This window comes from Chelonoidis abingdonii, chromosome 3, assembly GCF_003597395.2.
Source record: "Chelonoidis abingdonii isolate Lonesome George chromosome 3, CheloAbing_2.0, whole genome shotgun sequence".
Taxonomy (NCBI): Eukaryota; Metazoa; Chordata; order Testudines; family Testudinidae; genus Chelonoidis; species Chelonoidis abingdonii.
This window is the reverse complement of record NC_133771.1, coordinates 18770925-18792500: the sequence shown is the minus strand read 5'-3', so window position 1 is coordinate 18792500 and position 21576 is coordinate 18770925. Positions and strand designations below refer to the sequence as shown.

At 40.9% G+C, this 21576-nt stretch overlaps 1 protein-coding gene across 1 annotated transcript in view; it reads right to left on the bottom strand.

Moving 5' to 3' along the window:
- Positions 1-21576, bottom strand: part of ATAD2B (ATPase family AAA domain containing 2B) — a 155089-nt gene that overhangs the window by 110265 nt on the left and 23248 nt on the right. The window contains exons 3-8 of the mRNA XM_075063634.1: positions 20762-20808; positions 18491-18644; positions 15893-15995; positions 15263-15371; positions 7918-8034; positions 6478-6553 (exon numbers count right to left, since the gene is read on the bottom strand). Of these exons, the coding sequence (XP_074919735.1) occupies positions 6478-6553; positions 7918-8034; positions 15263-15371; positions 15893-15995; positions 18491-18644; positions 20762-20808 (606 nt within the window). The remainder of the gene's footprint in view (positions 1-6477; positions 6554-7917; positions 8035-15262; positions 15372-15892; positions 15996-18490; positions 18645-20761; positions 20809-21576) is intronic.

Below are 21576 nucleotides of genomic sequence, written 5' to 3'. Positions count from 1 at the left end.
TACTTGGTCCTGCTAGTGAAGGCCGGAGGCTGGACTCCATGACCTTTCAGGGTCCCTTCCAGGTCTATGAGATATGTATATCCCCATATTTTTTTTTTTTATTTTAACCTGTCAATAACTCATTTTCTTTTCTTAGCTAATAAATCTTTAGTTAATTTACTATAGAACTGGCTGCCAGAGTTGTCTTTGTTTTAAGATCTGGAGTACCAATTAATCTGGGGTAAGCAACTGGTCTCTTGGGACTGGAAACAACCTGATGTGGTGTGATTTTTGGTTTAACTGACCATTATCACCAAGTTCAGTTTGTCTGAATGGCAAGATAGACTGGAGAGTTTAAAGGGATTGGCTGTGACTCCATAGTGAGACTGGTATAGCTAATGATCCAACCAGCAAACCAAATTCCGTGATGAATCCTGTTCGTGTGCCACCTGAGGCATGTTGCACATAAGCTAAGACGACATTAGTTACTGGCTTGATGAAATCTAAAGAACATACCACCAGCTTGGGATGTCTGCCCTGTTTTCTGGCAGTCAGTTGTCAGCCACTTCAGAGAGCAAGAATAGTTTGTGGATGGGTGGATCACAGTATGGAAATATGCATCTTGAAGGTTTAGGGCTGAAAACCAATCCCCTTACTCCAGTGGCAAGATAATCGCCACAAGTCACCATTTTGAATTTGTGCACATTCACACAGTGCTGCATGGCCTCAAATCTGAGATAGGTCTCCAACCTCCAAACTTTTTTGATACCAGGAAATATCTTGAATAAAATCCCTTTCCTCTGTAGTGCACAGGGTTTGGTTCTATAGCTCCCAAGTGTGAGAGAGTCTATTTCTTGAAGAAACAAGCTCTCCTAAGAGGGGTCTCTGAAGAGCAACAGGGAATGGGGGTTTGTTGGTTGAAGCGGATGGTGTATCCTGTTGAGATGATCTCCAAAAACCACTTGTCTGTAGTGACTGACTCCCAAGTGCTCCTGAAGTGGTAAAGATGGTCAAGGCAGGTGACTTGGTGCAGCTGGAGAGGATGAGGATGGTAGTTCAGGCCTGTCAAAATTCTGCTTGGAGGTGGAAGGGTGCAATGTGGGAGGCTCAGAAGTAGACTGTTTCCTTCACTGGAATCTCTGTGTCTTTTGATGCTGTTCACATGGCTTCTGGGAGGTAAGGAATTGAGCAGGATGGGATCTCTGAGCTGTCTGGGACTGTTGAGCTTTCTCTTGTAGGTGGGTGTATAAATACCAAGAGAAAGTAAGGTATCCCTAGAGTCTAACGTTTGCAGAGATTTATCCATGCTGTCCACAAACAACTTAGACCCATCAAAAGGAAGGTACTCCACCATATTCTGGATGCCTTTTGGAAATCCAGATAGTTCAAGCCAGAAAGTCCTTCTCATAACTACCACTGTAGCAATCAGATGGGCGGCAGTATCAGCAACATCAAGGGACGCTTGTAGACATATTGCGGAGGGCCAGCTGCTTGCCAGAACAACTGCACTAAGTTGATCCCTGAGCTCTCCTGGTAACTGGTCAACAAAAGAGTTGTGGTATATTTTCGTGGTTGAATTTTGCCATTTGCATCTGGTAATTGGCAATTTTAAATTGGAAGGACACTGAGGAATAAGATTTCCTCCTCAGTAGGTTTAGACGTTTGTGGTCTTTTCATGAGGCATGTTTTTAGTATAGTGCAGCCTTTCATGTTCATTAACTGCATCGACTGCCAAGGAGTTAGGTGAGGGATGAGAAAATAAAAATTCAGAGTCCTCTGCTGGAAGATAATAGCCCTTATCCACTCTCTTGCATGCAGCAGGTGGAGTGTGCCAGATGATCTTCGTTGCGTCCAGAAGAGCTTCATTGACAGGCAAAGCTAAGTGGGCAGAGGTAGGTGAATAGAGGATATCAACCAGCTTATGATGAGGTTCTTTAACTTCCTGGAAAGAGAACCGCAAGGAGTCAGCAATTCTCTTGACCAGAACTTGGAAGTGCTTAAAATCATCCACCAAGGATGGAGGAAGAATCATAACAGCTTCATCGAGAGACAATGATGAAATATTAGGAGAGACCTCTTCATCAGTATCAGTGGCCTGCTCCTTAAAAGATTCCGCTTGAGGGTCATGTCTCCTGGAGGGAGCAAGTGATGCAGGTTGCCTCTCTCTGAGGAGTGATGATTACAGCCTTACCAAATTCACAGCAATGAAACACAAGTCACAGTCCGTGAAATCTGGTCTTTTGCACGCTTTTACCCTCTACTATACCGATTTCACAGGGGAGACCAGAGTTTCTCAAATTGAGGGTCCTGACCCAAATGGGAGTTGTAGGAGGGTTGCAAGGTTCTTTTAGGGGGGATTGTGGTATTGCAACCCTTAGTTCTGTGCTGACCTCAGAGTTGGGTGGCTGGAGAGTGGCAGCTGTTGGCTCTCTGAAGGCAGTGCCCCGCCAGCAGCCGCACAGAAGGAAGGGTGGCAATGCCATATAATTCCATCTTTACTTCTGTGCAGCTACTAGTGGTGGCTCTTTGGTGGCTGCTGGCTGGGAGCTCAGCTCTGCAGACTCTCCAGCTACCCAGCTCTGAAGGCAGCACCGTCATCTGCAGCAGCGCAGAAGTAAGGGTAGCAGTACCGCAACCCCTCCTTCAATAACCTTGCAAGCCCCCACAATTCCTTTTTGGGTCAGGACCCCTACAATTAAAACACTGTGAAATTTCAGATTCAAGTAGTTGAAATCATGAAAAATGCTATTTTTAAAATCCTAGGACCATGAAATTGACCAAAATGGACCATGAATTTGGTAGGGCCTATTGATGCACAATGCCCTGTAGAATGGTTGGCAATAGGCCAGCCACAGGTCCTAATATGGCCAAGAAGGAGGTGCATAAGGTGGAGGTGACACCCACAAGTGCTCATACCAGTGCGATGTTGGTTGCAAATTTTTTACCATGAGTAGTTATAGTTTCATCAGAGACTTCTGGAAAGAGGCCTCTATAGGAGTGAGAGAACCCTGAGTTGATATTTGAGACACCAAGGCAAGGTCTTCATCAGCATCCTTTTCCTCAAACTCACTCTGGAATAATGGAGTGCCTGGAGATCTGAGGTGAAACCACTGGTACCAGGTGAACCTCAGACGATACTGAAGTTCTCAGTACTGACAGCATGTTGGAGCCGAGCAGCAGAAAATCTGATGTCTCAGATTCAGCCAGGTCTCAGAGAAAATGGAACTCTTGTGAGTGTGTCATGGGTACTGAGTCTGCAGTCTCCACCAAAGTGATGGTGGCTGAGGGCGCTAACAGTACCGTGGGTCTTGGGTGCTCCAAGGTAAGTGTATTAGGAGCCCAAGAGGGCTTCTTCAATATCAAGGAAGAGTTCTTCTTGCCATCCTGGTCTGCTAACAGTACTAATGATTAAAGAAAGCTTTGCAGTCTTTCAGTCTAACGGTGCCCTGGATACCTGAGGAACCAGCAGCCTCATGGGTACCCAAATGGAGAACAGATGGTACCAGAGTGACTGAAGACACAGAATCTCGGCTTTTTAGAGGCAGATTCCCTATCTGGTGAGCCCAGGGCATGGCCCTCGAAGGACTTCTGAGAGGAGTCTTGCGTCTTCCTCCTAGATGCTCTGGAGGAGTGGGGCTCCGATATTATGGAGGCAGAAAATTTTCTTGGAGACCAGTGTACAGATGAGAACTCTTGGCCCAGGTCACAAGCCAGGCATAGAGAGCTCTCAGTTATGAGGAGACAATGTTTTATCTCCCTGCTTTTTCTTGCTCTGGATTTCAGTGCCAAACAGATGTGTGTTTTCCCAAGGCAACAGATGTAGCAGGAGTGCCCATCACCTCCCAGCACAACAGACACCATTTGAAGCTGGGAGAACTGGGTAGAACATTCCAGTGAACAAGCACTACTAACTAGTATCTATCTAAATACAATATATAATAGAGAATTTATTTTTTTTATTTTCAAAACTAGGAAGCTAAAACTTCTACTACTTACTAAATAACTAAAACCAGGGGTTCTCAAACTTCACTGCACCGCGACCCTCTTCTGACAACAAAAATTACTTCACAACCCCAGGAGGGGGAACCGAAGCCTGAGCCTGCCCAAGCCCCACTGCCCTGGGTGGGAGTGCCAAAGCCCAAGCCCCACTGCTCCGGGCAGGGGGGACCAACCCTGAAGCTCAAGGGCTACAGCCCCAGGCAGGGGGCCTGCAACCTGAGTTCTGCCACCCACTGCTGAAGCCCTTGACTTTGGTTTCGGCCCTGGATAGTGAGGCTCAGGCTTCAGTAAGTCTAAGCCAGCCCTGGCAACTCCATTCAAAGGGGGTTGAGACTTACTTTGGGGTCCTGACCCACAATCTGAGAACCACTGAACTAAACTAATGCTAAGAACTACAACAACTAACTACTAGAATAAGAAATGAGGACAAAATTGAGGAAATCTCAATGGGGATAACCGCCAGAGCTCCGTCTCAGGCTGAGGTGGCTGAGAAGGAACTGAGGCGGTTCGTCAGTGCAGTACTACGTAAAAGAAGACATGGGGCACAGGCCTAACTAGCACGCATACACAGGCCAAAGGGACACTGCTATGAGAAATCTCAGATAAGAGGCTTAAGGAGAGTTAGCACACCCAAATTGGAGCACCCATTGGGACACTATTCAAAGAAGAACATCTGTTCAAAAACTGCTCTCTCTCTTTAAATAAAATTTTGATAAAATAACTTGGCTGGAACTAATGGGACAAAACCCTTTTTAAAATCAGATCTTTAAAAACCACATTTTTTCATCTTACAACACAGGAAATTATTAAAACTGAAAGAATTTTAAGCATTATTTATTTTAAGCATTATTTATTTGTTTCCCGTATTCACACTCTCTGCTCTTCTGTGGACAAGAAAAAGAAAACTATCAATTTCAATGTGGTCTACAATCAGTTTCTACTTCATTTCACTTAAAAGGTAGAACAGGATCATGCTACTATATTTGGGTTGCAAACAGGAGGCCTTTTTGTTTAAAAAAATATCCTATTAATTTCAGTTCATAGAAAGCTCATTTTTACAAACTCTAAAGGTCAGGCTCTAATTGTGTGCCTAAGTTTACAAAAAAATTGCTCAAGGCTTTGGAGTTCAACTTACTATACACCAGTTTTACCTGGCAATAGAGCAAGTCAAAAAAACAAAATAAAATTTAAAAGAAAATCTTTTCTGTTTATTGAAATTTAGATGAACTCTACTTGGAAGAAATATTTACTAGAACAGAACAGAAAATGACTGCTTTTTTTTTTTAAAATTGTATTTTGTTTCCTTTGTTTCTTCAATACAGAGGGAAATTTGCTGCTTTAAAAGACAAAACAGGCTGTGGGACTATAAAATTCCAGTGTAGATGTTCAGGCTTGGCACTATCGGGTCCCAGAGCCCAGGCTCCAGTCCAAGCATCTACACTGCAGGAGCCCAAGTCAGCTGACACAGGCCAACCATGGGTGTTTTATTGAAGCGTAGACATACCCTAATATAGCACTATTAGAGACTGCTACAGTATACAAATACACAACTCTTTCAAAGACCCTGATTTGTACCTGCTATTCCAGTCCTGGACCTCTCCTGAGCAGACTGTTAATCACACAGAACTTCTACTTGGCATTAGGATACAACCATGACTTTTATGTTCATTTGTTTCCTAATCAGAATGTGATCCTAAGGCACAATTCATGTGATCAAACTATGGAATTCATTGCCTGAGAAAGCGGTTGATGCCAAGTACTTAAGATTCAATATGGGATTGGATATTTATAAGGCTATCAAGAATATCTAGATTTGTTACGATTAATATAATCTTGGAAGGGATATTAAACCTTGTGCTTCGGGACTTAAGAACAGGATGAGACCTATGTTGAGGTCAGGTTATCCCAAATCCACCTACTGCAATATTCTTACACCTTCCTCTGAAACATCTGGTGCTGGGCTACTGTCAATAGACAGGATACTGGAGTAGAAGGACCTTGGGTCTGTTCCAGTCTAGTAATTCCTAACATTCCTGTATACTTTTGCAATTAAAAGCTCTCTTTCACACTACACTACTTCATACTATTATTCAGATTAACTAACCATCTTCCCATGAAGGTATTCTGCAATCATTTTATTTGTAACACCCTGATGCTATTATACTGACTTCTTTTTATTAATTACAGGAAAATTTAGCTAACTTGGTCTTCAATTATTTTCAGATAAAACAAGAAATAACAGGTTACAAACAGAAGAGATTTTTTTAAAAAAGAGAGACTTAGGCCCCAAACCTGAAATGAGCTTTTCTATCTTTCATAAGTTTTGGATGAACACAGGAGTCCACCTACATGAAGCTCACTGCAGGAGAGAGCCTTACTTCTGATTCTTTGGGTTTAATAAGTATCACCCAGAGACAGAAAGTTTCAAAATAAACAGCTAACAAAATATGCTGAACAAACACAAATATCTTCTACCTACAAAAAGCTTGTGACATTTACCTGATATGGCTTCTTCTTGCAGGAGATCTGTGAATATCAAACAGTGCATTTTCCCTCTTTTTTTGATGAGCTGGCACTGAGAAAAAAGGTAACAGGCTTGAAACATCAAATAAATACAAAAAGGGTAACCACATGACTTAATCTACTTTACAAAAAAAAACACACTTACTTTCATTTATAACAAATCTATACAAAGAAGTGCCTATCCTGAGCTCTAGGTGACCGCCAAAAATTAGAAATACCTCACCTAAAACCCAGCAAATAAAATCATAATGAAAATAAGCTCATCTATATCTCTCTTCCTCACAATCCTCATCTTTTATTGTGACCCTTTCGCTCCAAAAGCCATATGAAGAAATGGGATTTGCAGCATACCCTCACTGTCAGAAGATTTGGATTATTTCAGATCAAGGGAAAGAATGAAAAAGACAGAGTGGTCTCACGAGGGGCCTCCATTACCAGTTCCATCTCTTTTCAAACTCCTCAGCTGATTGCAGCTGTCACAATATAGCAGAGATAGAGAAGTGGTTTTTCAAATAGGCAGAATTCATGCCACCACATTCTGCAACAGCTTCGGTTTCCATGTTGTTTTTAGGGGTAGTCTTATGTGCAGTGCACTGTGGTAGTTTAATTTTGAAGTGATATATGCATGAACAGCAGCAAGGTCTATGTCCAAAAGAAATAGTTGCAATCACCGTATCTAGGCGAAGACTGCACATAAAAGACTACTACTGTGTCAGTTTATCACAGCATCAGCGGATTCAACACTATCCCCAGTTACACGCACTAGTTATGAACGGTGGGCACACAATCTCACTAAGAGGAACAAACCTAACCGTATCTTCCATTCCGATTCCCCCAACCTACCAGGATCACCATCTCCTTATCTTGATTGAGCTTTAACCAGTTAGCTCTTATCTATGTCCTCACCTAAGCCAGACTCTGAGCCAGGCATGCAACAGCACTAGGTAGGTCAGATTAGACAGTGATAGAATTGATACCACCACCACACTGAATATACCAGAGGCTCTCTCTCATTAACCTTCTCAGATGCCCCGTATACATGTTGCACAAAAGGAGAAGCATGATGCAACCCTGTGGAACTCTGCATAGAAGCTCCCTTAGGGATGAACAGCAATTATCCAACTTCTCTCCCCTTGTTTATTATTCCAACCAAAGCAACACAATAGAGGAGAACTGCGTGACCTTTGGCAAGTCACTTAACAAGTCTGTGGCAGGCCTTGGAATAAAAATCTTACTTGCCTCAAGTCCAACTGCATGCTTTAACAATCTCACAATGTTTATTCGGTAACCCAGAGAAACCAGGGCAAAACAGTTACAATACTTAACATGGAAAAATCTATGGTATCTTTGAGCTCTACCAAAGAGCAAGTCCAGCTAATATGAGTAGAAAAGTCATCTCTGGTCCTGATTCCTTACCTATTGGAGGTGCCTGGTACCTTTCCACAGTTTTTCTTTGCCTTAGATTATAAGGTCGATCATTTTCTTCTCCTTCTGCCTCTTCTACTTCTATATCTCCATCTTCTTCTTGAGATTCTAGAAAGAAAATGTAATAGTTCTATTACTTTATTTCACAGCAACCTTGCGTCTTTTACCCTCTCCCCAAAAATAAATCCACAAAATAAATTCTACATGCATAAGGATCATTTTCTTCACTAATTAGAACAAACTAATCACCACTGGAAATCTGCAGGATGTTTTGCCAAATTCTCTACTGGCTTCTATGGGATTTTTTTGGAAAATCAGCAGGATATAACAATAATAAATGTAGCAGATTTCTATATATTTATAAAGTGGTTTTACATAAAATTCATTTATTTTACCCAGTTGAGGGGTGGTTTTGTTTTTCACTTTAATAATAATCCCTTACCTACTTGAGGCATGTGGCTGGTAAAATGAAGGCACCTGGGAGACTAAAGAAGTTAGCCAGCTAGTGAGCATTTGTGGGGCATGTCTGTCTTACTGCTACTGACTAACTTTGATGGGGGAAGGGGACAAAAGAGAAACACTTTCTGTGATGGGAACTTGCTGACAAGTGTGGTAGGACTCTGGGTTGGATGCTGTGTTTTGAAATCTAGGCTAGGTTACTGACTGTCTGAACAAGGTTGCCCAGCAGGTAGGTGAGTCAGCACCTGCTTTCTAGCAGGGCTCTTTGAAGGGCTCTAGCTGGGCTCTTTGAAGAGAGAGCAGTACAATTTTTTGTGAACAGGCCAGTGATTACAGCAGCCGAGTGTGATGGGTTGAGTCACCCATTATAGCTGTGTGTAAGGCCCAGGCTTTAACAAGCATGCAAGCGCCAAATGGCTGGTAAGACAGATGGCTGGTGATGCAAAAGGAGTTAGTCGGATGGTATTTCTGGACCACTTCTGTCTTATTGCTATTGATTAACTCTGACCACTATCCCACGTCACTCATCCTTGTGGGCACTAATGATCCTACCAAGTATGACCCTGAGCAGATCAGCAGTGACTACAGGGCTCTGAGGGTAAGGGTGAAGGTTGTGTTCTTGTCCATCCTCATGCCTGAGAATAAGGTCCCAGACAGGGGGATATGCATCCTGGAGATGAATGCATATTGACATCGTCTCTGCAACCAGGAAGCTCTCTCAACCATGAATGCTATTCCAGGAAGGACTGCTGAGAGGAGATGGAGTCCACCTACCAAGAAAAGGAAGAGCATCTTCAAGCGCCAACTCACCCACCCACCCACAGCTCATATTACCCGACACGGAAAGAACTCTGAGCCCTGACCAAGCCAGCTTTTGCCGAGGCCATAGCACATGTGACCAAGTACTCACACTGACCACATTTGTTGAAAATGGCTTCCAGAGAAACTTAAAAACAGGGCCTGTTTTTAACTGATCTAACAGCAGCGTACGATACGGTATGTCACACTGGCCTGCTCGTGAAGGTATCACAGGTCCTGCTACCTTTGGTCACAGGACTCGAACTGTTCCTCTGCAATAGGCAGTTCAGAGTCCATATGGGGGAGAAGACAAGTGCTTGGAGACGACAGAGTAATGGGTTACCCCCCAGAGCTCTGTGCTTTCTCCAACCCTGTTCAACCTTTACATCAATGACCTGCCAATAACGGAGTCACAAAAGTTCATTTACGCAGATGACGTTGTAGTACCAAGGCCCAGACATTCCACGAGTTTGATGGCACCTTAAACCGGGACATGACAAAGTTAGCTGACTACTGTACGACTTGGCGTCTCCAGCCTAGCGTCATAAAAACAGTTTCCAGTTTGTTCCATCTTCATCACACCAGCACAAACCGAGAACTGAATGTTTATCAGAATGGTCAAACGGTGAAGCATGGAGTAGAACCAGTCTATCTAGATGTGACCTTAGACTGCACACTGAATTACCATGCCCACCTGAAGAAGACAGACGCTAAAGTTAAGATGCGCAACAATCTACTGAGCAAACTGCCACGTTTGTCATCGGGTGTTCCTGCTCCAACTCTGCGGACATCAGCTCTTGCCACCTCGTATTCGGTGGCAGAGTACTGCGCGCCAGTTGAGAGTTGATCATCACACATCAAACTGGTGAATACGCAGTTACATGCCGCCATGTGCATCATCTCTGGCACCCTGTGTCCAACTCAACTCCCATGGCTTCCAGTTCTGAGCAATATTGTGCCACCTCATATAAGCTGAAAGGTTGTCACTGGAAAATTACTGGAGAAAGTATGCGCCAACCCAAGCCTGCCGCTGCACAATGACCTTTTTAAACACCAGCTGGACATTTGCCATCATGTCGCCCATTATGGTCTCATCTGCCACGCCAGGATGTTAGGGTGGTAACACTCTGGTGGAAGGAATGGGTATCTGTTATAATCCCCAACCACTTCCCCTTAACGCCAACCCCACAATTTGCCTGCCTGGTTTTGACCTGCACCGTCGCCGATGGTCCCTGTTGAGCAGGTTCCAGACTGGGCAAGGTCTCTGTGCAGCTAACCAGTATCGCTGGGGCCTTCGTGACGGCCCTTTGTGCAGCTGCGGTGCAACACAGATGATGATAAACGTTTGTGGATGAATGCCTGCTGACTAGGTTCAGTGGTGGCCTAGAAGATCTGCATCATGCCACTGAAGAGGCCATTGCTTGGCTAGACAACTATGCACACGCTAAATAAATAAGTGAGGAGAGTTAAACTAGGTTCAAAGGAGACAGGTGACAAAAGCCCACAGGTAAGCATAAAAAAGGCAACTAACAAAAAGCTAGATGTTTGGGGGGAACCTTATGAGGGGGAGGCATGGAAAATTACAGTAGGATCTCAAGAGCAACAAGAGAATAATCAGCATGGGAATCTGCTCAATATCTCAGATGTCAACACACAAATGCAAAGGGTATGGGCAACAAACAGGAAGAACTGGAAATATAAATGCTTAGGCTAAATTATGACTTAACTAGCAGCATAGTGACTTGGTGGGATAAATCTCATGACTGGAATATTGGTATAGAGGGGTATAGGTAGGAAGACAAGGCAGAGAAAGAGGGAGGCGGTGTTGACCTCAGAACAAGTGTATATATTCTTTCAAGAAGGAGGTTGAGACACAGAATAGTTGAAAGTCTCTGGGTAAAGACAAAAGGTGAAAAAAATATGGATGACATCATGGAAGGGGGTCTACAGTAGACACCAAATCAAAAAGAGGAGGTGGATGAGGCATTTGAAGAATAACAGAAACATACAAAACACAAGACCCAGAAGTAGTGGGGGACTTAAAGTACTCAGAATCTGTTTGAAAAGTAATACAGCAAAACACAAAATGTCCAGTAAGTTCTTGGTATGTACAGGGAATAACTGTTTGTTTCAGAAAATGGATGAAGTAACCAGAGGGGCAGCTATTTTTTACTTGATTCTGACCAACAAGGAGAAATTCATTGAGAATCTGAAGGTGGAAGGCAATTTTGGTGAAAGTGATCATGAAATGATAGATTTCTTTACTCTAAGGAGAAAGGGAGGAGTGAATGTAGCACAATTAGGACAGTGAAAATCAAAAAAGCAGATTTTAACAAAAACTCAGAGAATTAATAGGTAAGGTTCCATGAGACGAAAATCTAAGGGAAAAGGGAGGTCAGGAGACCTGGCAGTTTCTCAGGGAGACAACATTACGGGTACAACTCCAAATCATACCAATGCAAAAGAAAGACAAGAAGAATAGTAAGATACCAATATGGCTCTATCAGGAACTCTTAAATGACACGCAAATCAAAAAGGAATCCTACAAGATGTGAAAACATGGACAAATTGCTAGGATGGAGGACAAAAGAACAGCACAAGCACGTCTGAACAAAATCAGAAAGGCTAAGACACAACATGAGTTACATTTTGCAAGGGACGAAGAAGATAAGACAACAAGTGTTGTTTTTTTTAAATACATTAGGAACAAGAGAATAGTGAAGGAAAGAGTAGCGAGGAAAGAAAGCTAATAACTGATTATACATCAAGAAAGCTGAAGTGTTCACTAAAAGGGTTAATGAGGAGTAGATACTCAGCACAATTAAATAAAAAAATGGGGAGGGAACACAAGCAGAAACAGGAAATGAACACTTTAGATAAATGAAATGTATTTAAGTCGGCAGGGCCTGATGAAATTCATCCTAGGGTACTTAAGGCACTAGATGAAACAATCTTAGAACCGTTAAGTATTATCTTCAAGAACTCATGGATGACAGGTGAGGCCCCAGCAGACTGGCAAACATAGTACCTATCTTTTAAAAGTGGAACAAAGAGGATCTGGGGATTTATAGACCAGTCAGCCTAACTTTCATACCTGGAGAGATATTCAAACAATTTTTTAAACAATCAGTTTGTAAGCACCTATAGGATGATAGGGTTATAAGGAACAGCCAGCATGGATTTGTCAAGAACAAATCATGCCAAATCAACACAATTTCCTTCTTTGACCGGGTTAGTGGCCCAATGGACGGGGGGAAGCAGAAGTGATATATCTTGATTTCAGTAAGGCTTTTCACAGCCCCATATGACATTCTCATAAGAAAATTACAGAAAAGTGGTCTACATGAAATTACTATACAGTGGGTGCACAGTTGGTTGAAAGACCATAGTAAAAGAGGAGTTATCAATGGTTCACTGGGAGGGCATATGAATCTGTGGGGGACCCCACAGATCAGTACCCGGTCTGGTAGTATTCAATATTTTCATTAATTACTTGGATAATGGAGCAGAGAGTACGCTTATAAAATACGCAGTTAACAGTAAGCTGGGAGGGGTGCCGAGCACTTTAGACGACAGGATTAGAATTCAAAACAAACTTGACAAATTGGTCTGAATTCAGCAAGAGGAAATTCAGTAAAGATAAGTGCAACATACTTTCTTTAGAAAAGAAAAATAAAATGCACAGCTACAAAATGGCTAGGTAGTAGTACTGCTGTGACAAAGTGAGAATGGTCTTAATGTTTTCTCTAAATATTGTGTGTAGGCTTCAGTTTTCCCAATGTATTATTCAAGTATCTAGGTGAAGGGATAAGAGTGTGTGATCATTGCAGTGACCCCCAGACTACTGACTGCCTGCCTGGGCAAAAAGAATGCCCGACACTCTGTATCATCGCAACTGATGGCCAGAGCCCATCTTCTGCAAGGACCCAGCCAAAGGCATTGGAGAACAAAGAGACCAGGTGACCTGTTTACTTGGGAAAGAGACAAAGCATGGAGGCGGGGCTGCTGGGCATGAGTGAGGCTGGGCTGCTGGAAGGAGTCCATCTGCTGGTCTGGGAGTCGGGAGAAGAGCCCAGGGCTCTGGAGCCCCTTAAGATGGACTTTGTTGTAACTTCCTGGTTTCTGTGTTAACAAGATCTGTTCAATGCCATGTTCCCAATGACAAATAAACCCCTCTGTTTTACAACACTGGCAGAGAGTCACTGCTGACTGCAAAGTTGGGGTACATGGCCCTTTGGGATTTGTAAGGCTTCCCCAGGTGTCCCATCCAGGTAGACTCACTGTGGGAAGCTCACTGTGTGAACAGGGGTGGTGACTGCTCCAAGGTCAAACCCAGGACACACTGAAGCCGGGGAGGCCTCTTGCCCTGGTGAGTGTGTGTCCCAGGGGAGACACATTGCACTATAGTTCTGACTAGCTTCATTCAGAGTACTGAAACTGTGACTCCATGCCAACTGCTGAAAAGAATCTGAGGGTTATAGTGGATCAAAATCTGAGTATGAGTCAGACATGTGATGCAGTTACAAAAAAGGCTAATACTCTGGGGTGTATTAACAAGAGTATTAAATGCAAGATATAGAAAGTAACTGTCCTGCTCTATTCAGCATTGGTGAGACCGCACCTGCAGTACAGTGTTCATTTCTGGGCACAGCACTTAGGACTGGAGTATCCAGAGGAGAGCAGATAAAATGAAAAAAGGTTTAGAAAATTTCATCTAAGAGGAAAGGTTAAGAAAACTGGGTCTGTTGAGTTTTGAGAAAAGACGACTGGGCAGGGACCTAATAACAGCATTCAAATATGTTAAGGACTATTATAAAAAGGACAATGATCAATTGTTCTCCATGTTCACTGAAGTAGAACAAAGTAAAAGTCTTAACCTAAAGCAAGGGAAATTTAGAATAGATATTAGGAAAATCTTTCCAACTATGAGGGTAGTTACGCTCTGGAATAGCCTTCCAAGACAGGCTGTGAAATTCCCATCACTGGAGGTTTTTAAGAACACACTGGACAAACATTTGTTGGGGATGGTCTAGGTCAGGGGTCGGCAACCTTTCAGAAGTGGTGTGCCGAGTCTTCATTTATTCACGCTAATTTAAGGTTTTGTACGCCAGTAATATATTTTGATTTGTAAGAAGATCTCTTTCTATAGAAGTCTATAATATATAACTAAACTACTGTTGTATGTAAAGTAAATAAGGTTTTTTAAATGTTTAAGAAGCTTCATTTAAAATTAAATTAAAATGCAGAGCCCCCCAGACCAGTGGCCAGGACCCAGGCAACGTGAGTGCCACTGAAAATCAGCTCGCGTGCCGCCTTCAGCATGTGTGCCATAGGTTGCCTACCCCTGGCCTAGGTTTACTTGGTCTTGCCTCAGCACAGGGGATTGGTCTTGATGACGTCTCTAGATCCCTTCTGACTGTACAATTTTATGATTTCCAAAAACCTAGAATACCTTTGCTCTTCTTTTCATTGTCCCAAAATTCCTATGATAACCAAAAGAAATCAAATATTTGACAAAATACTAAAATAATTACAACTTTAAAATTTGCAGCCTAATTCCTATTTAAAGCTCTTTGAAAGAAACCTAAACACATAGGCTAAAGATATTAGTTGGATGTTTCTACTAAAATAATCACTAGCATAACAGTTAATATTATTTTTATTTTTTAAATTGCCTCCAAATTGTTTGGAGTTTCAAACTTTACACTCCACTATGATTTACATTACCTAGGGCAACTGTTTCAGTTCTAAGATAAGGAAATCTGGTTTAAATTGTTCCATATTTGTAATGCCAATTTAACAAATTTTTTTCTTTTAAACAAAAGCTTTAGTTCAATTTGTGATCCACCATAACTCTCAGATCCTTTTCAGCAGTACTCTGAAACCTGGGGACACCATAAATCTTTGCTAAAGAGCAGAATTTCTATATTGCGTATTTCCAATGACCCTGTTTGTTTTCTATTAAGGAGAAGCAACACTATTCATATCAATACACTAGCTATTTTAAACAGTCATTTCTTCTAAACAGTATCTTTCATTAGTGTTTCAAATGAAGCCCTGTAATCTGTACAATCCATGCCTTCTTCTTCCCCTTCAGTGGACACTTCGTGATGGTTCTGAATTCCATAGCTATTTCTTCTCAGCGATTTCCGCCTTCTCTTCACTCGAGAATACATGTCCATGTTTTCCTAGAACAAAATGAATTTGCTCATTAATCTATACTATTCCTCATAACCTGCATTGTTAGCCCAAATAATAATGATAATACCTAAGTAGTGCTTTCCATCTTCCATGTGCTTTACCAACAAATAACCCTGAGAGGTAGGGTAAGTATTCTCATTTTACAAATGAGGAGGATTGAGGAATGACTCTTCCGGGGCCACAGATTGTGTCAATGTCAAAGCCTGTGTTTAGAACTCAGGCCATCATGCTGCCCAGTCCTGTTTTCGGACCACTAAACCATGTTTCCTCTCCAATTTAACAACATTAGCACAATATGAGAATGCGTCAGTCAATTTCCCATTGACCAAACAGGATGGTATATTAATATCTTTCTAAAATTAAATACACCTAGCTAGCATCAGTGTGTGTTTATAACAGTGAGCATTAGCTAGCATTGAAAAAATGCTTTAGAATTTTAACATACTGTAGGCAACTGATGTATGGAGAGTTATAAAAAAATACACATAGCCACAGATTCTGAACTTACAAATTCTGTGTCTGTCCACATTCGCAGCCGTTCTACTTCTCCAGATCGCCTATTCCGCCTGATGTTAATATTGTCCATTTCTTGTAGTACAGCTTCAGCAGTACTAAATATACACAATATTTAACATAAAAAAAGACATATATTCAGACTTAAAATAGAAGAGCTGCAGAACTTTTACACATATAAATAATGTTATGTAATGCATGACATTAAAAAATATAGTTTCTTTGCAATCATTCCCGGAATTATATATGGAATAAAATCTGACTTCAGTCTCTCCTGCAACTCCTTGAATCCATCAATTAAACTAAAAATAGTCAGCAGTAATAAAGACAATTGGAAGAAGAGGGTAAAAGTATACAAAGTGTCAGCATAAGAAAAAAAATGATTATTTTATGGGCTTTGAATCAAACGCTAATACCAATTATAATTTAAAGTGTGTGTTCTCTTTGTCAGTTGTGGGGGTTAATTTTAAAATCTGGTGAGTGCTAATGGTATACTTGTGAAAAGCACCAGACTGACAGCCTGTGAGATTGAAGCTTTTCATTTGCATAACCTGTGTAGCACAGGTAGTAACACTGCACTCCTGTAAACGTGCCTCAGTCCTGTAAGCTGTATACAATGTCAGCATTTCTCTGAGGCAAGGGCTAACAAATAAAGGAATTTTTTTAGAATAACCAAATAAGTGAAATGAAAGAGACTTATACAGAACTCCATTGCTCATTAATTTGCCTCTGTAGCATCACTTAACTTAATCATTGTATAATTGGATTGCAAGCTCTTCAAGAGAAGGACTTTTACCTTAAATGTCTTAAAGTGTTGTTAAGCTGATGGTGCTATGGACTGAACAGGACGGACCACTTCTCGGGAAGGAGATGACAAGTCATCAGCCAGGCCCAATCAATCATCTACTTATTTGTCACGACTGTCAAATTATTGCTAACTGCGGTGAAGGTTTGTGTACAGTGGATATCTGTCCACTGGAAATGTACTAAAGCTGCATAACAGTTGGAAACTGTTATTAACTTTCAATCATTTCCAGTCAGCACTTTAAAGGTAAATCTGAAGTGTGAAATCCTGAAATCAATGGAGGTAAAGATAACTATTTAGAAGTCTGGTGAAACTTTTGGGAATTTGTTGGAAGATGGTCATTCCCTTCCACCAAACCTGATAGTATGTAGTGTGACCACCAAACATACACATACACATACACACACACACAGAGGAAGGGAGAAACCCCTTCAACAAAAGTCAAAATTAAACTAAAAATCAAGATGATAAAATAAGGAAAACAGAGAGGAGGAAAAGTGACAAAAGCTTAATATCATGCATGGTTTTTACAGGACAACTAAAACAGATTACACATTTAAAATACAAGAAAAACAGAAGTTTGGACCTAAATGAGATAGTAAGAGACTTGAACCAACACTACCAATTGACAAAACAAAAGACAGAAATAAAGAGTAGAAACGCATCAAACACGTTATGTGACTGATACCACAAAGCAGAAGAAAGCAATTAGTAGCAAGTCTTGTCAATACAGCTTTTGGGATTTCCATAGATCAATTTATAATTGTATATTTGTGTAAATACTAAGTTTTTCTCTAAGTTGCAAAAAGCCTTATACAACTTCTATTATACTGAATGGAACTGTTAATATACAAAATAAAAAATAAGAAGAAATGATGGAGGTTTTGCCATTAACATTAAGAGGGAGAGAATGTTACCCAAAAGCGTTTTTTCCTTTGAATTTATAATCAATACTAATAAGTATTTCTGATGCACAACCTAACTGAACAATGATTAGAATGTATCTAGATCATAATTTTGGATACTTTGGCTCAATGTAAACACAAATGTAGGCGTCAGTATCACAATCTTATCACATTACCATCTTTAGAGCAGATTGCTTTCCTATTACTATACTGAGGAGGAAGAGGAGTTGAATAAAAAAGGGGTTCAAATTCAATTAGGGAAAAAGTAACTCAAGAGAAACTTATAAACTGATACCAAGTAGTTACTGAGCACATTGAAAAAAGCAGTTTCTATGAAAAACTAAAGTTCAGTAGAATACATTTTTTATCAGTAATAAAGATCTTACTTAGCAATTACAGAACATTTTTCACGTTTAAAACCTTTTGCAAACACTGCGATACTCAGAATCTCTCAAAAGGTAGATATTATACCCATTTTACGGAAGAGAAAACTGAGACAGGGAGGGTAAGTGACTTGCCCAAGGCCACAGAGGAAACCACTTTCAAAGCAAGGAATTCCTAGCTCCCATTCCCGTATTGAGATCAACAGACTGTGCCTTCCTTTCTGATCAACTTTATCTGCACTGTAAAGTCAAAAAGTGACACCAATCCTGTATGCAGTATCTCATTATCAACAAGTGGTAAAGAAACAGCTACAAACTTGTTGACATTTTATAACTCAGCCATACAAGCAAGATGTACTTAACTTCCATCCGTTGTTGTTACTTTTGTTCATTTATTGAAATGACACTTAGATAGAACTGCAATAAAGGGCCTTCGAACTGTTTTTTAAAAAAAAATCAAGATGCTTTGTGACGTGTGCAACTGAAGTATCCACACATACCTGTTTACTAGCTGATCAAACAATAAACTCTGATTCAAAGTTTCAAATCTGTTTTTCCTGGACCGACAACTTTTTCTCACTTCTATATCTCCGTTTATGCAAGCATGGTCTCCATCTCCCTTTTTTTCCCCTCGAAGAGAATGGCTTTTGAGAGCTAAGAGAAATTTGTATTACTACTTCAAAATGCAGGAAACAACATTTTTACAAACAAGAATTCAATAATCAGATTACTTAGCAAGGATAAGAAACCAAATTATATTAAGAAACAGAGTCAGTTTCCCCCTGAATATGCATCCTGACATTTACTGTAATAAGAAGTATCTGTTTTAAGTCCCTACCAATGTTATTTTACTAACTGTACTTCTCTGCCATTTGGGCTATTTACTTGTATCATAAAATAATATATATTTATGTAAGTTTGTATTTGAACACCAAATATTCAGTATTTTAAAGTTAACATTAAGACTGTCATTCACCCTTCGCACAGTTTCAGTTCTTACTTTTTCCTTTAAGTACAGTATCAAAAGGTTTTATACTGACATAAAACAATTTTATTTTATTTTGCATAGAAATCTATGTATGCTACTTTGTCCAGTGCCAAGACAATGGAGCCCCATTTTTAGTTGGTTCTTTAGGTACTCCGGTAATAAAAGTGATTAATATTTACCAAAATATTTAATGGAATTGAATATACTCTCAGACTCAATACATAACTAAAGGAGACAGAAATTAAGAACTATAGACATGAAAACTGGATACGTTTTCAGTTGAGATTTGAAATGAACTGGCAAACTGTTAAGGTGAAGATTCACAGGAATACTGTTCCAGGCGGCAGGAGCTGCAGACATAGCAGGTCTCAAAAAACAGTAGTGAAACAGTGTGCCAAACCAGAGAAGGCCAGGTATTAGGTAAGCAAAGGAACTGGATAAATTAGAGATATCACTTGCGAGAAATAGACCAAAATAAGTCCATGAAAGTAAAATCTGGGATCAACGACAGGTCTACACTTGTAACAGCACATAGGGTACACTGCACGCCAAGCTAGCTTAGGCAGAAATACCAGTGTAGACAGTGAGGCATTGCTTAGGAAAGTAGAGTAGAGACCTGCCTGACCCTTAGGGTATATACCCTACACGGCTCTCTACATACCCAAGTAGTGTCTTCCATATCTATGCCGCTATTTTGAGCAGTGTAGTGTCCTGCTGTCAGAGCCTTTCCCTGCTGAAGTGAAAAACTCCAATATAGGATAAGAGACTGGCAGGGAGGAGGCAAGGAGAAAAGGCTCTAGCAGCTCCCCACTGCCGCAGCCTTTTCCCAGTACCTCCCACTGCCAGAGACTTCCACTGCCACGTGTAGCTACACATCACAGTGAGTGTGGACACAGCCAGCCTTTCACTGCAGTGTGTAGCTGTACATAACCTACACGTTGCTGCAAGTGTAGACAAGATTATGGCCAGGAGACACCAAATGGGAATTCTGAATTGGGAAGAGAGATGGAACTATGTTTGAGGATGCTCCTTATGCCTAAGGATACAATTCTGTCACAGACGTCATGGATTCAGTGACTTTTCAGGACCCCTGTGACTTCTTCTAGGTAGGGCTGCAGCAGCTGTCAGCCCTGGGGCCACCCGCCAGAACAGTTAACCGGAGGCCAGTCCCAGGCCCACTGAAGTAGTGGTTCCCCACTGCCACAGCAGCAGCTGGGAGTGGAGCAGCAGCAGTCAGCCCCTCCCGCAGGAGCAGCAATGGGGCTGGAGCAGCTGCAAGCTCCAGCAGTCCTGGCAGTACTCTATTTGTCCCGATCCCCGTCCCCCTCCCATGGTATTTTTACTAAAAGTAAGGGACAGGTCGCAGGTAGAGCCCTGCTAATCTGTGGCTATCCGTGAATCAGATGCAGATGCAAATTTTATATCTGGAGCCCCACAAATCTTCAGCTATCCACTTTATATCCATGGTCCACATTTGCCAATGGGATGCAGATACAAATTTTGTATCCATGCAGGGTTCTAGTCGCAGGCTTCCACGAATTTTTGTTTATTGCCTGCGATCTGTCCCTGACTTTTACTAAAAATACTCATGACAGAATCTTAACCCTACTCGTGCCCAAAGGAAGCATTCAATAAATTATCTGAAGGAATCGGAGAGAAAACAGTTTCTTGTAAACACAGGGAGAAACATACCGATGAAGGTGTCAAAATATATGCATTTGAGAATCATCAATTTAAAAGTAGTTAAGATTAAATATAAAATAACCAGAGGGAAAACACTCACATAAGCTACGTCCAGTTGGTAACGTAGCACCAGCCTGAGACGTTAACCTGGAAAACAATTATATTAAATATTAAAAATATATCAACATTTCATTTACTACATAAAAGCTACACTGAAACCAACACTTTTGAAATAGAAATCCTTAAGTGTTATACATTGAGCATAATATAAAGCATTTGTAAAAGAGCTCTCAATAATTTGGCTTGCATCTGAAGTTGGAACTGAAGTTAGCATTGGCCACTGTCAGAAGACAGGATACTGAGCTAGATGGACCATTAGTTTGACCCGTCCTTGTGTTCTTATCACTATAGTAATATTTTATTTTTATACTAATAAACAATTTTAACTAGTATCACCATACTGAAAGAGATATATTAATATCTGTTCCACTAATAGGCACCACTACTTCACTTATGTCCCCTCCTGTTAAAGAAGCCCCACACAAGTTCCAGAAACAGTACTCTTGCTGCTGCTAGTCAGAAATAAACACCATTTAAGCTCTTAATGATTTAGTTGATAACTGAAAACAATGAAAACTAAGCAATAAAAATGCACAGGGCAAAGTTATGAATTAAATCTATTTAACAAATCTAATAACTGAAGGGAAAGAGACTGACATCAAGTTTACTTAAATCAACAGTAAAAATATTACTTAAGACTTCAATCATAAGTATTCTTGTTTCTTTTTTTAAAGTTAGTTTTCCTAAAGGAAAGTTAACTCCCAATGAGTTGGTATGAGAGCCAAAACATGATACAAACCTCTTCCAAAAATTACATGGGTTAACAAATTATTGTACCATATATTCAGTATTGAT